At 52.0% G+C, this 12,563-nt stretch overlaps 1 protein-coding gene and 1 long non-coding RNA gene across 6 annotated transcripts in view; one reads left to right on the forward strand and one right to left on the reverse strand.

The window, feature by feature from the left end:
* The window catches only part of LOC115273269, a 14,229-nt gene extending 7,037 nt beyond the window's left edge, over nucleotides 1–7,192 (reverse strand). The window contains exons 1-5 of one of the 3 annotated variants that reach the window (XR_003900765.1): nucleotides 7,073–7,192; nucleotides 5,990–6,110; nucleotides 2,964–3,089; nucleotides 1,205–1,290; nucleotides 870–1,044 (exon numbers count right to left, since the gene is read on the reverse strand). This is a non-coding gene — a long non-coding RNA (uncharacterized LOC115273269). The remainder of the gene's footprint in view (nucleotides 1–869; nucleotides 1,045–1,204; nucleotides 1,291–2,963; nucleotides 3,090–5,989; nucleotides 6,111–7,072) is intronic. The other 2 variants (XR_003900766.1, XR_003900767.1) reach the window with 2 other exon arrangements.
* AVP (arginine vasopressin) lies at nucleotides 3,969–8,027 on the forward strand. Of its 3 annotated transcripts, none has more exons than XM_029916263.1 (4): nucleotides 3,969–3,990; nucleotides 5,999–6,119; nucleotides 7,327–7,528; nucleotides 7,777–8,027. In XM_029916263.1, the coding sequence occupies exons 2-4, from the start codon at nucleotides 6,000–6,002 to the stop codon at nucleotides 7,953–7,955; spliced, it is 501 nt and encodes a 166-aa protein (XP_029772123.1). In that variant the 5' UTR covers nucleotides 3,969–3,990; nucleotide 5,999; the 3' UTR covers nucleotides 7,956–8,027. The 3 variants fall into 3 exon arrangements, with proteins under 3 accessions (XP_029772123.1, XP_029772122.1, XP_029772124.1); XM_029916262.1 differs by lacking the exon at nucleotides 3,969–3,990 and adding an exon at nucleotides 5,173–5,265; XM_029916264.1 differs by lacking the exons at nucleotides 3,969–3,990; nucleotides 5,999–6,119 and adding an exon at nucleotides 7,109–7,207.
* Nucleotides 8,028–12,563: the final 4,536 nt, after the last annotated feature.

The following is a 12,563-nucleotide window of genomic DNA, read 5'->3' on the forward strand; positions in this document are numbered from 1 at the left end:
TTCCGGCGCCTCAGCCTTGGCTTCCCGCTCTCCTTGCGGTGCGCTGCGCCCTTTTCTCAGAGGGGATCGCAGAGCCGGGCCGGGTCCCCAGGGGCGCCCCCCACCCCCGCCGGCGGGGCCGCGGGCGCCGAGCTCAAGCGGCGCTCAGCAGTCAGGACACGGCTCTGCCGCCGCCGCGGGTCCCCGGGGCCCTCGGGGCCCTCGGGGCCTCTTCCTGTCTTCCCTTAGGTGGGCTGGCCGCGGGGCTCCTGGCCCCTGGGACAGCGCAAGGGGCGCCTCTGCGGGCGGTGGCGGCGGCCCCTGGCCCCAGCGGGGACACCAGGCTGGACCACGCGGGACCCCGAGCTGGCGCTGAGCCTCCCAGAGGCGACTCCAGCCGTCCTGCCGCGCCACAGGCTTTCAGCGCTGGAGAGAGATGTCAAAAATACGTCTCCGCGTTTATTTTGCCTCTTATTTAAAATAGGTTGTTTAAAAAATTTAAAAAAAAAAGAGGGGGGGTCGCCTGGGTGGCTCAGTTGGTTAAGCGTCCGACTTCGGCTCAGGTCATGATCTCAGGGTTTGTGGGTTCGAGCCCCGAATCGAGCTCTGTGCTGACAGCTAGCTCAGAGCCAGGAGCCTGCTTCGGATTCTGTCTCCTTCTCTCTCTGACCCTCCCCTGCTCGCGCTGCGCTGTCTCTCTCTCTCAAAAATAAATTAAAAACATTAAAAAATACTAAAATAGGTTGTTTTTGCAAGTAAGATTTTTTACAAGGCCTTTTCATTTCTGACGCGTTGAGGCTTAATGTGAGGGAGCTGATGAATATTCACACTGGGCGTTCCCTAGGAGTGTGTTTTCTCACGCGGGGCGTGGATCCGGCTCAGCTCCGTACCTGTCTGTCCGAAGCCCAGCATTTTCTCACGTTGGACATCCTTGCTCAGGGTATCGTCTTGGATTCAATTTAGTAAGCAGTTTGGGGCTGCTCCCACTTGTGCTCACTGCTGTTCACCTCTTCAGAGTTGACAGAGCATTTGTGTGTCTACACTGCTGAGGGTCCTGGAGTCACTCTAGCGGAAAACACGGGAGGAGGGATAGGGATACACTTACTTCCGGCAGCAGAGTCCCTTTGAAAAGGAGGTCAATGCCCTTCCGACAGGTAGCCCGCCGGTCATGTGGTACAGCCACTGGGTTGATCTTGAGAGGAGAGACCAGGCAGGTAACTGTTACCTGTTCTCAGTAAAGATGGTCTCACGGTAAAGTTAAAGAATATTTGGAGATTTGAGGTTTAATCTGCAGGCTTGCAACTCTTTGTTCTGTAAATATTTCAGAAAAATTTAATGTTTATAGCACCTTCATCTGATTCCCTTAAGTCCTCAGTGAGATAGAAGTAGGGTTAGTACATCAAGCAAGTAACCTTGGGAAGAGATGTGGCTTGCCCGCTGTCACACAGTAACTCCTTGCAAAGCTGAGGCCAGTACTAAGGGCTTCCCACGCTCCCTTCCTCCTTTTCATAAGGTATTCAAAACCCTGTGGAGCGCCTGGGTGGCTCAGCCGGTTGAGTATCTGACTTCGGCTCAGGTCATGATCTCAACCTTTCGTGAGTTCAAGCCCCACCTCAGGCTCTGTGCTGACGACTTGGAGCCTGGAGACTGCTTCAGATTCTGGGTCTCCCTTTCTCTCTCTCCTTCCCCTGCTTTCGCTCTGTCTGTCTCTCTCAAAAATAAACATTTAAAAATATTAAAAAAGAAAGAAAACCCACTGTGTGGCAAGCACTGTCCCAGGCTACGGTACTGAACAGAAAGATGGAGTCTTCTCTGCTCTGGGGCTTCCCATCTAGAGGGAAAAGCTATACAGACACAAAAAATATAAGCAGACAAGTAAATGAAATGCAGGTTGTAGTATGTACTATTAAACTCCTCAATATTGACCCAAGGTAGAAAATAAACAAGGTGGGGGCGCCTGGGTGGCTCAGTCGGTTAAGCGTCTGGCTTCGGCTCAGGTCAGATCTCACAGTTCGTGGGTTTGAGCCCCGCGTTGGGCTCTGTGCTGACAGCTAGCTCAGAGCCTGGAGCCTGCTTCCAGTTCTGTGTCTCCCTCTCTCTCTGACCCTCCCCTGCTCGCACTGTCTCTCTCTGTCTCTCAAAAATAAATAATAAAAAAGCATTAAAAAAAAAAAAGAAAAAAGAAAATAACCAAGGTGTGGGTGAGGGATACACCAGGTAGGCGGTCAGGGAAGTCTATTCTTAGATGACATCGAAGCAGCCATGTGAATCCCAGGGAGGGCTAAGGGCAGGTGAGCCTTCTAGGACAAGGAAACAATGCATTCTGAAATTCCAGAGCAGGAGCAAAAGGAAGCAGAGAGATTTTAGATATATTTTAGGGGTAGGACTAATAAATAATAAAGAGGGAGGAGAGTCTCAGGTTCTGTGAGGAGCAGTTGGTTTAGTGGTGGTGTGACTGCAGCTAGGGAACCCCGGGAGAGAGCAGGGGAACAGTTAAGAATCAGAAGTTGACTTTGACCATGTTAAATTGGAGAGGTCTATTGATTATTTAAGGGAAGGTGTCATTAGGCAGTTGTAACTACAAGTCTGGAACTCGGGAGAGAGGCCCAAGATGGAGATACGAATTTGGGAATCACTAGTTTGTAGAAAATATATAAAATCATAAGGTTAGAAGTAGTTGCCAAGAAAGAAGAGAAGAGAAGAGGTGTAGGAATGAGCCCTAGGATTCTCCAACATTTAGAAGTCAAGGTCAAGGGGCACCTAGTGGCTCAGTTGGTTGAGTGTCTGACTCCTGATTTCCATTCGGGCTTGTGAGCCCACACAATGCACTCCGTGCTGACAGTGCAGAGCCTGCTTAGGGTTTTCTCTCTCCCTCTCTCTTTGCTTGCTCCTCAACAGGGGGCTTAAATTCACAATCCCAAGATTAAGAGTTGCATACTCTACAGACTGAGCCAGCCAAGTGCTTCTGAAGGACAAGTACTCACCCATGTCAGATGCTGCTAAGGGATTATGTAAAATGAGGACATAGACATGACCACAAAATTTGTCAATATAGAGGTAGTTTATGACCTTAATAACAGGAGTTTCAGTGTGCTGGTTTCAGCAGAAGCCTGGGTGGAGAGAGTTGAAGAGTAAATGTTGACTTCTGGATAAAAATAGTAGATGGACCACAATGAAAACCTAAGACAATCACTAACTCCAGGGAACACAGAAAGTTGTTCAGGGATGAAAAGGTCATCATAACATAGTACATAGCTTAACCTAGAGAACATATTTGCAGTCTAACTCATAATACTTAGCTGACCATTATGACATCATTATATCAAGAAAATGGTGGGGGGGAGAGCACTGTGGGGGGTAGGGTGGGAAGGGACTGGTGAGAGAGCTAAATCCTTTTTAAAATGATATGTGGGGGGGGGCACCTGGGAAACTCAGTCAGTTGAGTGTACAACTTGGGCTCAGGTCATGATCTCACAGTTCCTGAGTTCAAGCCCTGCGTCAGGCTCTGTGCTGACAGCTCAGAGCCTGGAGCCTCTCTCTCTCAAAAATAAACATCAAATAAACAGACAAACAAATAAATAAAATGGCATGTGAATAAAGATCCATGAGTCCATGTGTAAGAAATGTAAGGATAGAGAAGGTATGAAACAGTAGATTTGAAAAGGGAACCTATAAGGGAAGTGTAGGAACATGGAGTGTTTAGAAGGCCCATGTGACATGTAGGGGATACATCTGAAATGCCAGTCAGCACAGTAACAAGAACTTTTCCAGCCCATGCATGTTCCAAGAAGGTGGGTATAGGGAGAAGCAGGCCCTCCAGCATCACAAGGCAGATGGTGCTTGAGGCCTTTAAGGAGTCCCTGGTGTGAGAGGCAAGTCTTAGAATGGTGATCTTGGTAGATATGACTGGTTGGGACATGGGTATCCTGGCCTGTGCCAGGACCTGACCCCTTCAGTTAGTGTAGCCCCATCCATTTTCAGATGATAACTCAGACCGGAAGTGCAGAGAGGGTAAGGTGCTGGGTTAAACACAGCTGGCCTCGACCAGTCTGGGGCCTCTACAGCCCAGAGTCTCAGTAGGGCAACAGTTGGGACCCAGTTTCTCTCTAGGCCCCATGAACAGAATGAAAATGTTCCTCCTGGGTTAACCCAGAAAGCTAGTCTCTCTGGAAAACTCTCCTCAGTTTTTAATAAGAGTAATGGCATTAATAATACAATACTATTGGGGCACCTGGGTGGCTCCATCAGTTAAGTATCTGACTTTGGCTTAGGTCATGATCTCACAGTTTGTGAGTTCAAGCCCCATATCGGGTGAGCACAAGATCCACTTCAGGTGAGCCCTGCTTCTCTCTCTCTCTCTCTCTCTCTCTCTCTCTCTGCCCCTTGTGGGATTCTCTCTCTCCCTCTCTGCCCCTCAGTGGGATTCTCTCTCTCTCCCTCTCTCTGCCCCTCACTAACTTGCACTCTCTCGCTCTCAAAAAATAATAATACAATCTTGTGGTTAATTAGCTTCACAATGGTTCAGGGGCTTTTCTAAAGCCCTTATATATTACATTACTTCAGTCCTCACAAACCTATGAGGTGTATCTAGTATCTTCCTGACTTCACACTGGAAGAAAGTGAGGCACAGAGAGGTCAAGGAACCTGCCCAAGGCATGAAGTTTTGAGCAACAGAGGTCAGATTCTTGACAGGCCATTGGCTCTAGTGTCCTCACAGTCCCCAAGAGGATGTTCCTGAGAAGGCTGGCAGCACGTCCTGAGTGTGGTCCTGAGACACTGGCCCCCTTACAGCACTCGGTGGGGAGAAGGCAGCCAGATCTTTCCTGCAGCGCCTGGGGCTGGGAGAGCTGGGGGCGGAATAAATCCTGAAAGGGCTAGTGTGGCCAGCCCGGGTCCAAGGACCAGACGGACACTTCGGAGGCCCAGGAGAGGGAAGCTTTAGTCTTTCACCCCAGTAGCCTGGGGTCACTAACCAAAGTCCGCTTTCTCAGGCTGGGCTTATTTGGCTGTGGCTCCTCCCATCTCCCAAACCTTCTGTGTCCCCACTTTCACCCTAAGCCCGAGATGGTACCTGCCCTGGTCCCCACAAATTAGGGTCCTCACAGGGGTAAGGATTGGGGCACATGGTTTGCCCCTCATCTTTGAACCCTACCGGGTTTGGATTTCTCCTTTCCTCTACAGAAACTCCCCTGCCTCCATATTCCCACCTGAGAAGGAAGTGATGGGAACATGCCAAGAAGCTGTTCTCGATGTCTCCAGCCTCTGAGTCCCTGAACCCTGCTCTGGGTGTGTGTTCAGGGGTGTCCCCAGCTTCACCCAGAAGCCTGTCCACTCACCCTGTGGGAATCCAACCACTCATCCATGTGGGTCCCTCTGCCTAGTCCATGGCAGCCATTTCCTTCTCTGGTGCAGTCAGTACGAAGCCCTCTGTCCGCATCACCGTGGGTCTGTGCTGTCCTTGGTCACTTACCCTCTCACAAAGCTAACCCTCTTCATGGAGTTCTACACACCTGGCTGTCCCCTGTCCCACCACTCCTGGGCTGGGGCCTGACCCTGCTCCTTACACACCAGCCGCTCAGGCCTCCCTCATCACTTTCTCAGGGGCTGTGTCTGGGGACAGGCTCACTGACCCTCAGCCTCTTCTGGGCTTCCAGAAAGCTTGGGGATGGTCTCCTGGAGACCCCCTCACATCTGTCCCTCTCCTCAGGTCCAGAGAGCCACAATCACAGTCACAGCAGCTCCTGTCACATCGCAGCCACACAGCTGCCAATGACAGCACGAAGGCTGGCACCCCTCCCCCACAGCCCCCCACAGACAGGTCCACGTGCGTCCCCAGATGCCTGAATCACTGCTGACGGCTTGGGACCTGGAGGCCGTGGGCTCCTGGGGAGCCACGAGGGAGGGGGGTGGCGGCCACGTCGTCTCCCAGGGAACACCTGCGGACATAAATAGGCAGCCATTGAAGGCAGCCCAGCACAGTCCGCACAGCGGCTCCACACACTGTGCCCACCTGCTCCAGGATGCCGGACACCATGCTACCCGCCTGCTTCCTGGGCTTGCTGGCCTTCACCTCCGCCTGCTACTTCCAGAACTGCCCGAGGGGTGGCAAGAGGTCCATGTCTGACCTGGAGCTGAGACAGGTATGACCGTGGCCCATCTCTGGGCTGCCCAGAGGGGCAGAGCCCTGGGGCTGGCATCTGTGGTGCAGGGGCTGGGATGGAGGGAAGTCATGGCAGAGGCAGGCTTTAGGCGATGGGCCCAGAAGAAGGGAGGCTTGGCACAGCTGGGCAGAGGGGGCCAGGCTGCCGGGCAGGCTAGGACGGGCTACAGGACTTCCTGGACACCATCCCCAGGCAGGCAGGGGATGCAAGAGAGACAGGTGTTTCCCCAGGAACTGGGCTCAGGGACAGTCAGTTAGAACTGGGCGATGAGGCCTCCTCTGTGCCCATGGGGGCCTTGCAGCCCGAACCAGCTCTGTTCCAGCCAGCACTGGAGGCCTTCCCCATCCAGCCTTGAGCCTCTCCTGGCCACAGCCCCCCCCAAACCCCACACAGAAGCCAGCCATTGCTCTGAGCTCGATCGAATGAGGGTGCCACCTCCTGTAAGGAAGTTCTGCTGGGTACCTAGCCTAATTCTCCTGTGCTGCAGGTCCAGCTGATTCCCTTGTATCCATTCCTTTCCATTTCCATTGGAAGGAAATCCAGTCTCCGTGCTCAGGTCACGGGTGGCTAAATTTTGAGCTACTGAACAAACTAGAGTGGATAGGTGGGCAGCCCCCACACACTACCCTCCCCTCTGCTTGGCATCGTTGGAAGTCTGAGGCACCAAGATGCCTCATGCTCTCCCTGGGGCTCCGTCTCCTTTCACCCACAGTTAGTTCACAGAGGTGAGCAGAGGTCAGGACCCAGAGAGGCCCACCAGCTTGCGGTGATGGGACAGGAAAGGGGAGGAAGGGCCTAGAAGTGTTCTGGGCAGGGCAGTAGGCTCTCTGCTAGGGGCGTAGGTGCTGAAGATCAAGTTTGAGTGATGGCGCCGAGAGAGGAAGGTCTGAGTTACGGGAAGGGCGGTGGGCAGCTGAGAGAAGGGTGCACACCACTGATGGCCCCAGAGCTGAAAGGGAGGTGTCTTCCGTGTAGTCTCAGGGATGGGGGTGGGGCTCCCACAAGGAAGACGGAAGGAGCTGAGGGCTGTGACGGAGAGCGGTGTCCTCAGTCACCTGAAAACCAAGGTAGTTTAGTGGACGTGCGCCCCTTCCCGTGAGCGCGGCCCCAGTAACCCCGAGCCCCGCCTCCCCCTCCCCCCACCCGGCCTCGCCGGGCCCGCGCTCACCCCCCGCCCTCCCGCCAGTGCCTCCCCTGCGGCCCCGGGGGCAAAGGCCGCTGCTTCGGGCCCAGCATCTGCTGCGGCGACGAGCTGGGCTGCTTCGTGGGCACCGTCGAGGCGCTGCGCTGCCAGGAGGAGAACTACCTGCCGTCGCCCTGCCAGTCCGGCCACAAGCCGTGCGGGAGCGGGGGCCGCTGCGCCGCCGCGGGCATCTGCTGCAACGATGGTGAGCTGCCGGGGCGGCCAGGGGCGGGAGTTGGGGGGAGTGAGGCGAACAGGGGCGGGGCCGGGGTCCAGGTGGGGGCGGTGCGGAGGTTCCAGTGGGCTTGACCTCATGCGCGGGCGGGGCGGTTGCGAAGGACCCGATGGGCGTGGCCCAGGGGCGGGGGCGGTGCCGGGGGGGGGTGGTCCCGCGGGTCCCGCCCAGCGGATCTGGGTCGGGTCCGCGCTGCGCTCAGCCGGTGTCCCCCGCAGAGAGCTGCGTGACCGAGCCTGAGTGCCGGGAGGGCACCGGTTTTCACCGCCGGGCGCGTGCCAGCGACCGGAGCAACGGGACCCAGCTGGACGGGCCGACCGGCGCCTTGCTGCTGAGGCTGGTGCAGCTGGCGGGGGCGCCCGAGCCCGCGGAGCCCGCCTCGCCCGGCGTCTACTGAACTGACGGTCCCCCCACCCAACCCTCTCTGCCCCCGCAGCCTGGAAAATAAACCTTTTTAAATGCACCCGCAGATGTCTGTTTCTATCTCCGGGGGTAGGGAGGGGGACATAGGAGACGGTAGAACGCAGACCCCTTCACCCGCCTCAGCTAGTCCGGGACCAGTAGGGGAAGAGATCTTGTCTCGGCAGAATTCTAGGGACCGGGAGACCTGGAGGGCGGGGTAGGGGCAGAGCTAGAGCCAGGAGTAGGGCACCCTCCGGCAGAGGCATAGAAGTAAAGGCGAGGAGGGGAAAGACATTGGATGGACAAGATAGCGAGAGAGGACAGAGCCGCAAGATGGAGAGAATCAGAGAGAAGAGCGAGAAAGGCCGAGGGGGAGGAGCCAAGGGAGTTCCTATCGCCATTTACATCCCAAGAGACTGAGGCACAGCTTCAGGGACCCACCCAACACCCCAGATTTCCAGTCTATTATTTCGTTCAGGGCTGTCCCGTGTGTGTGTGTGTGTGTGTGTGTGTGTGTGTGTGTGTGTGTGTGTGCGCGCGTGCGCGGGCGCGCTACGGGGGACGACAAATCACCCCAGATATAGCAGAGAGAGGGCCAGGTACTATTCCGTCCAGGAGGAAACAGAGCAGCTCGCATGGGGGCCCTTCAGCCAGAGTGGGAGCCGGAGCCCACTGAGACTCCCATCCATGCCACCACACAGACCAGCAAGTAATCATGAGCGGCATTGCTTATGATCTTTGACCACAGTTACAGATGTAGACCCCGAAATACACATTCAGCACCACAAACACAACAGACTCAACCATGGACAGGTGCACACACTCACATTAGGAACTGCCACCTTTGACACTGCAGCTTCAAGTCCACTGGCATTTGGCCTATGATATTCTGTGTCCCTATGTCCTTCTTTGTCCCTTCTATTCCTTTATCCCTTTTGTGCCTCTTTCCCCATCCTCCAGCTCCTTGGCCCTTTCTTGCTTCTCTCCTTGTCCCATTAGATCCCTTCCCTGCCCCTTCTGCTCTCTCACCCCCGCTCTTAACCTCCCATCCTCTCTCTCAGTTCCCTTCGTTCTCCACATCCTGACCTTGGGATTCCTTACTCCAGGCCGTGGAGTAACAAGAAGCTGCATCTCCTCTGGAATCTTCCACTGACTTAGAGGCCAGGAGGGAGCAAAGGCAGAGAGAAGTCACTCTGAGCCCTGACTCCACCACCCTGCCTTGGGGCAAAGCCTTATGACTCAGCCTCAGTCAGACTTGGCCTTGCTAAGCTAAGGTCAAGCTCTTTTTTGGTCTTAGAGCTCCGTTTGCAGTCACCCCTGACCTGGCTCAGTGCCCATCATGATTAAATGTAGAGGGAGGGCAAGAGCTGCGTGAGCTTTTATTCTCATCATGGTCTCCTGCCTCTGCCCTGGAATGGCCCATCCAGGGCCAGTCCCAGGTCCTCTAGGACTGGGGCAGGACCAGACCTAATCAGAACTTAGAAACCCTTCCAGACACAAGAAAGTGGAAAGAGGCAGCTGGTTTAAGTAAAAATGGATCATATACCTAAATGTAAAACATAACTATAAAACATCTTTTTTAAAAATTTAAAAATGTTTATTTATTTATTTTTTTAAAATTTTAAATGTCTTTTATTTATTTTTTGAGAGAGAGAAACAGTGCGAGCAGGGGAGGGTCAGAGAGAGAGGGAGACACAGAACTGGAAGCAGGCTCCATGCTCTGAGCTAACTGTCAGCACAGAGCCTGATGCGGGGCTCGAACCCACGAACCGTGAGATCATGACCTGAGCCGAGGCCGGACGCTTAACCGACTGAGCCACCCAGGCGCCCCTATTTATTTTTAAAAGTACGTGAGACAGAAAAAACTGGGGAGGAGCAGAATGAGGGGGACAGAGAATCTGAAGCGAGCTCCAACATGACAGCAGCAAGACCGATGTGGGGATCAAACTCTCACAGACCAAGAGATTATGACCTGAGCCAAAGTTGGATGCTCAACCGATTGAGCCATCCAGGTAACCCTAAACTGTAAAAAATGGTTCATGACCTTGAGTAACAACTCAACTCAAAGTTTTAACTGGGCAAAAGATTTGGGGCCCCTGGCTGGCTCAGTCAGTAGAGCATGTGACTCTTGATCTCAGGCTTGTGATTTCGAGCCCCACATTGGGTGCAGAGATTACTTAAAAATAAAATCTTAAAAAAAGAAAATTGGGGTACCTGGGTGATTCAGTCGGTTAAGTGTCCGACTTCGGCTTAGGTTATGATCTCACAGTTCGTGGGTTCGAGCCCCGCAGCTGTGGTGGCAGCTCAGCGCCTGGAGCCTGCTTTCGATTCTGTGTGTCCCTCTCTCTGCCCCTCCCATGCTCATGATCTGTTTCTGGCTCTCAAAAATAAATAAATGTTAAAAAAAATTTAAAAAAAGAAAATAAATAAGCACAAGATTTAAACAGATATATTGCCAAATAAGATATATAGATGGCAAATAAACACATGTAAAGATGTCAAACATCATTAGCTGGTTGGGAAATGCAAATTAAAACCACAATGAAATATCCATTGCAATAGCTTTAAAAAGTGCTGACAATATCAGGTGCTGACCAAGGATATGAAGTGACTGGGACTTTCGTGTATTGTTGGTGAAGATGCAAAATCAGTCAACCACTCTGGAAAAATATTCGATAGTTTCTCATAAGGTTATGCTTTTACTTACTGTTTAACCCAGTCAATCCCATTAGTCATCCAAATGAAATGAAAGAAATGTTTGGAGTCGCTCTATTGGTAATCGGCAAAACTGTATAAGTTTTAAACAGATTAGAACTTGTGCTATGATCCATCCATCCTGAGTTAATTTTTGCGTTGTCCAAGTTGCGGACTGCAGTTCATTTTCCGCATCTGGATAGCCGTTTGCTCCATTACTGCTTGATAAATGACTACTCTTTCCCTTTTCAGTTGTCTTCGTAACTCCCTCAAAGTCATTTGACCATGTCCATGTCACTCTATTTCTGGACTCCTGTGTCAGTTCCATCGGTCCACTACCACCTTGTCTTCAGTATGATAGCTTTCTAGTAAGTCTGGAAATCAGGTAGCATGACTCTTCCAACTTTGTTCTTTTTCAGAATAGGTTTGGGTAGGGGTGCCTGGGTGGCTCAGTCGGTTAAGTGTCCAACTCTTGGTTTTGGCTCAGGTCATGATCTCACAGCTTCGTGTGTTCGAGTCCCACAGACTCTGTACTGACAGCGTGGAGCCTGCTTGGAATTCTCTCTCTCTGCCCCTCCCCTATTCATGCTGTCTGTCTCTCTCAAAATAAATAAATAAACTTAAAAAAAATTGGTTTGGGTATTTTAGTTCCTTTGCCATTCCATATAAGTTTTGTAATCAGCTTAATGATTTCGACAAAAAAAAAAAACCCATACAAACAAACAAAAACACAGTTAAAAACACGTCTGGGAGTTTGATGGGAATTACGTAGTAATAGAATTGTAACTATATTTCCCAGCTTCCTTTGCAGGGAGGTGTGTCCATATGACCATATTCTTGTTAATAAAATGTGAGTAAAAGGGATAGTGACTTGGGGTCTTATGACGGTGGATGTGCCTCGACCCCACTCTTTCCTTTCCCACCCGTTGGAATCCACAGCATCCTAGACTCAAGCATTAGACAATGACAAGAACTAGGAGATGCCAGAACTATATGGCAGAAGAAATCTGGGTCCCTAAGTGACAGATGGGACAGAGCCAGGAATGCTCATCTTCGGCTGATAAGAAACAGAGAAATAAACATCTATCCTCTAGAAGCCCCTAAAGCCTCCTTACCATATCAGTGGGGTTTAAAAAATTTTTTTTAACATTTATTTATTTTTGAGAGACAGAGAGAGACAGATCATGAACAGGGGAGGGGCAGAGAGAGAGGGACACACAGAATCCAAAGCAGGCTCCAGGCTCTGAGCTAGCTGTCAGCACAGAGCCCGATGCAGGGCTCAAACCCAGGAACCGTGAGATCATGACTTGAGCTGAAGTCGGCTGCTTAACCAACTGAGCCACCCAGGGCCCCCCATTTCAGTGTTTTTATTGCAGCAGCCTAACCTTAATCTTAACCAATCATAACCCCTGAATTCTGCAACGATTGAAAAGTGAAACAAAAGAAGGTGGCCTATGGAAGCCACAATACCACCTTTATTGTTAATGGAGCTGTTAGAGACTGCAGTTTCTATCTGCTGGCAAGAGGGCTCTGTAAGGCTGGATGACAGGTTGGAGACATTTACCTTCCCCAGCACACGGAACTGGACCTTTTTCCCAGGACATTCCTGCTCCTTTGCTTCTGCATGCATTTACCATGTTGACAGAGTGCTTCCGGCCTGGAGAGGAAGGGGTCGGCTTGTGCACATGCACACTCCTTTCCCCTCAAACCTCCTCCCATCAGCTACTCCCTCACCTTGAGAAGCATTGCCTCCGGGATACCTACAGGGAGGAAGTGTCAGGAATGGGGAAAAACATCCTGACCTCTGCCCCATACACAATCATCTTTCTTGATGCTCAAAAAACGTTTGGTATATTTTCACACCATTCCAGATTTAAAAACTAAATAACATTAAACTCAGGTACGGAAG

The sequence above is a fragment of the Suricata suricatta genome, chromosome 12, assembly GCF_006229205.1.
Source record: "Suricata suricatta isolate VVHF042 chromosome 12, meerkat_22Aug2017_6uvM2_HiC, whole genome shotgun sequence".
Taxonomy (NCBI): Eukaryota; Metazoa; Chordata; class Mammalia; order Carnivora; family Herpestidae; genus Suricata; species Suricata suricatta.

What these genes read in the sequence shown, in the direction of transcription:
- AVP (XM_029916263.1), top strand. Translation starts at nt 6,000, where the DNA reads ATGCCGGACACCATGCTACCCGCCTGCTTCCTGGGCTTGCTGGCCTTC. An exon ending in CTGACCTGGAGCTGAGACAG is followed by an intron (nt 6,120 to 7,326) that starts GTATGACCGTGG and finishes CCCTCCCGCCAG; the next exon opens with TGCCTCCCCTGCGGCCCCGG. An exon ending in GGGCATCTGCTGCAACGATG is followed by an intron (nt 7,529 to 7,776) that starts GTGAGCTGCCGG and finishes TGTCCCCCGCAG; the next exon opens with AGAGCTGCGTGACCGAGCCT.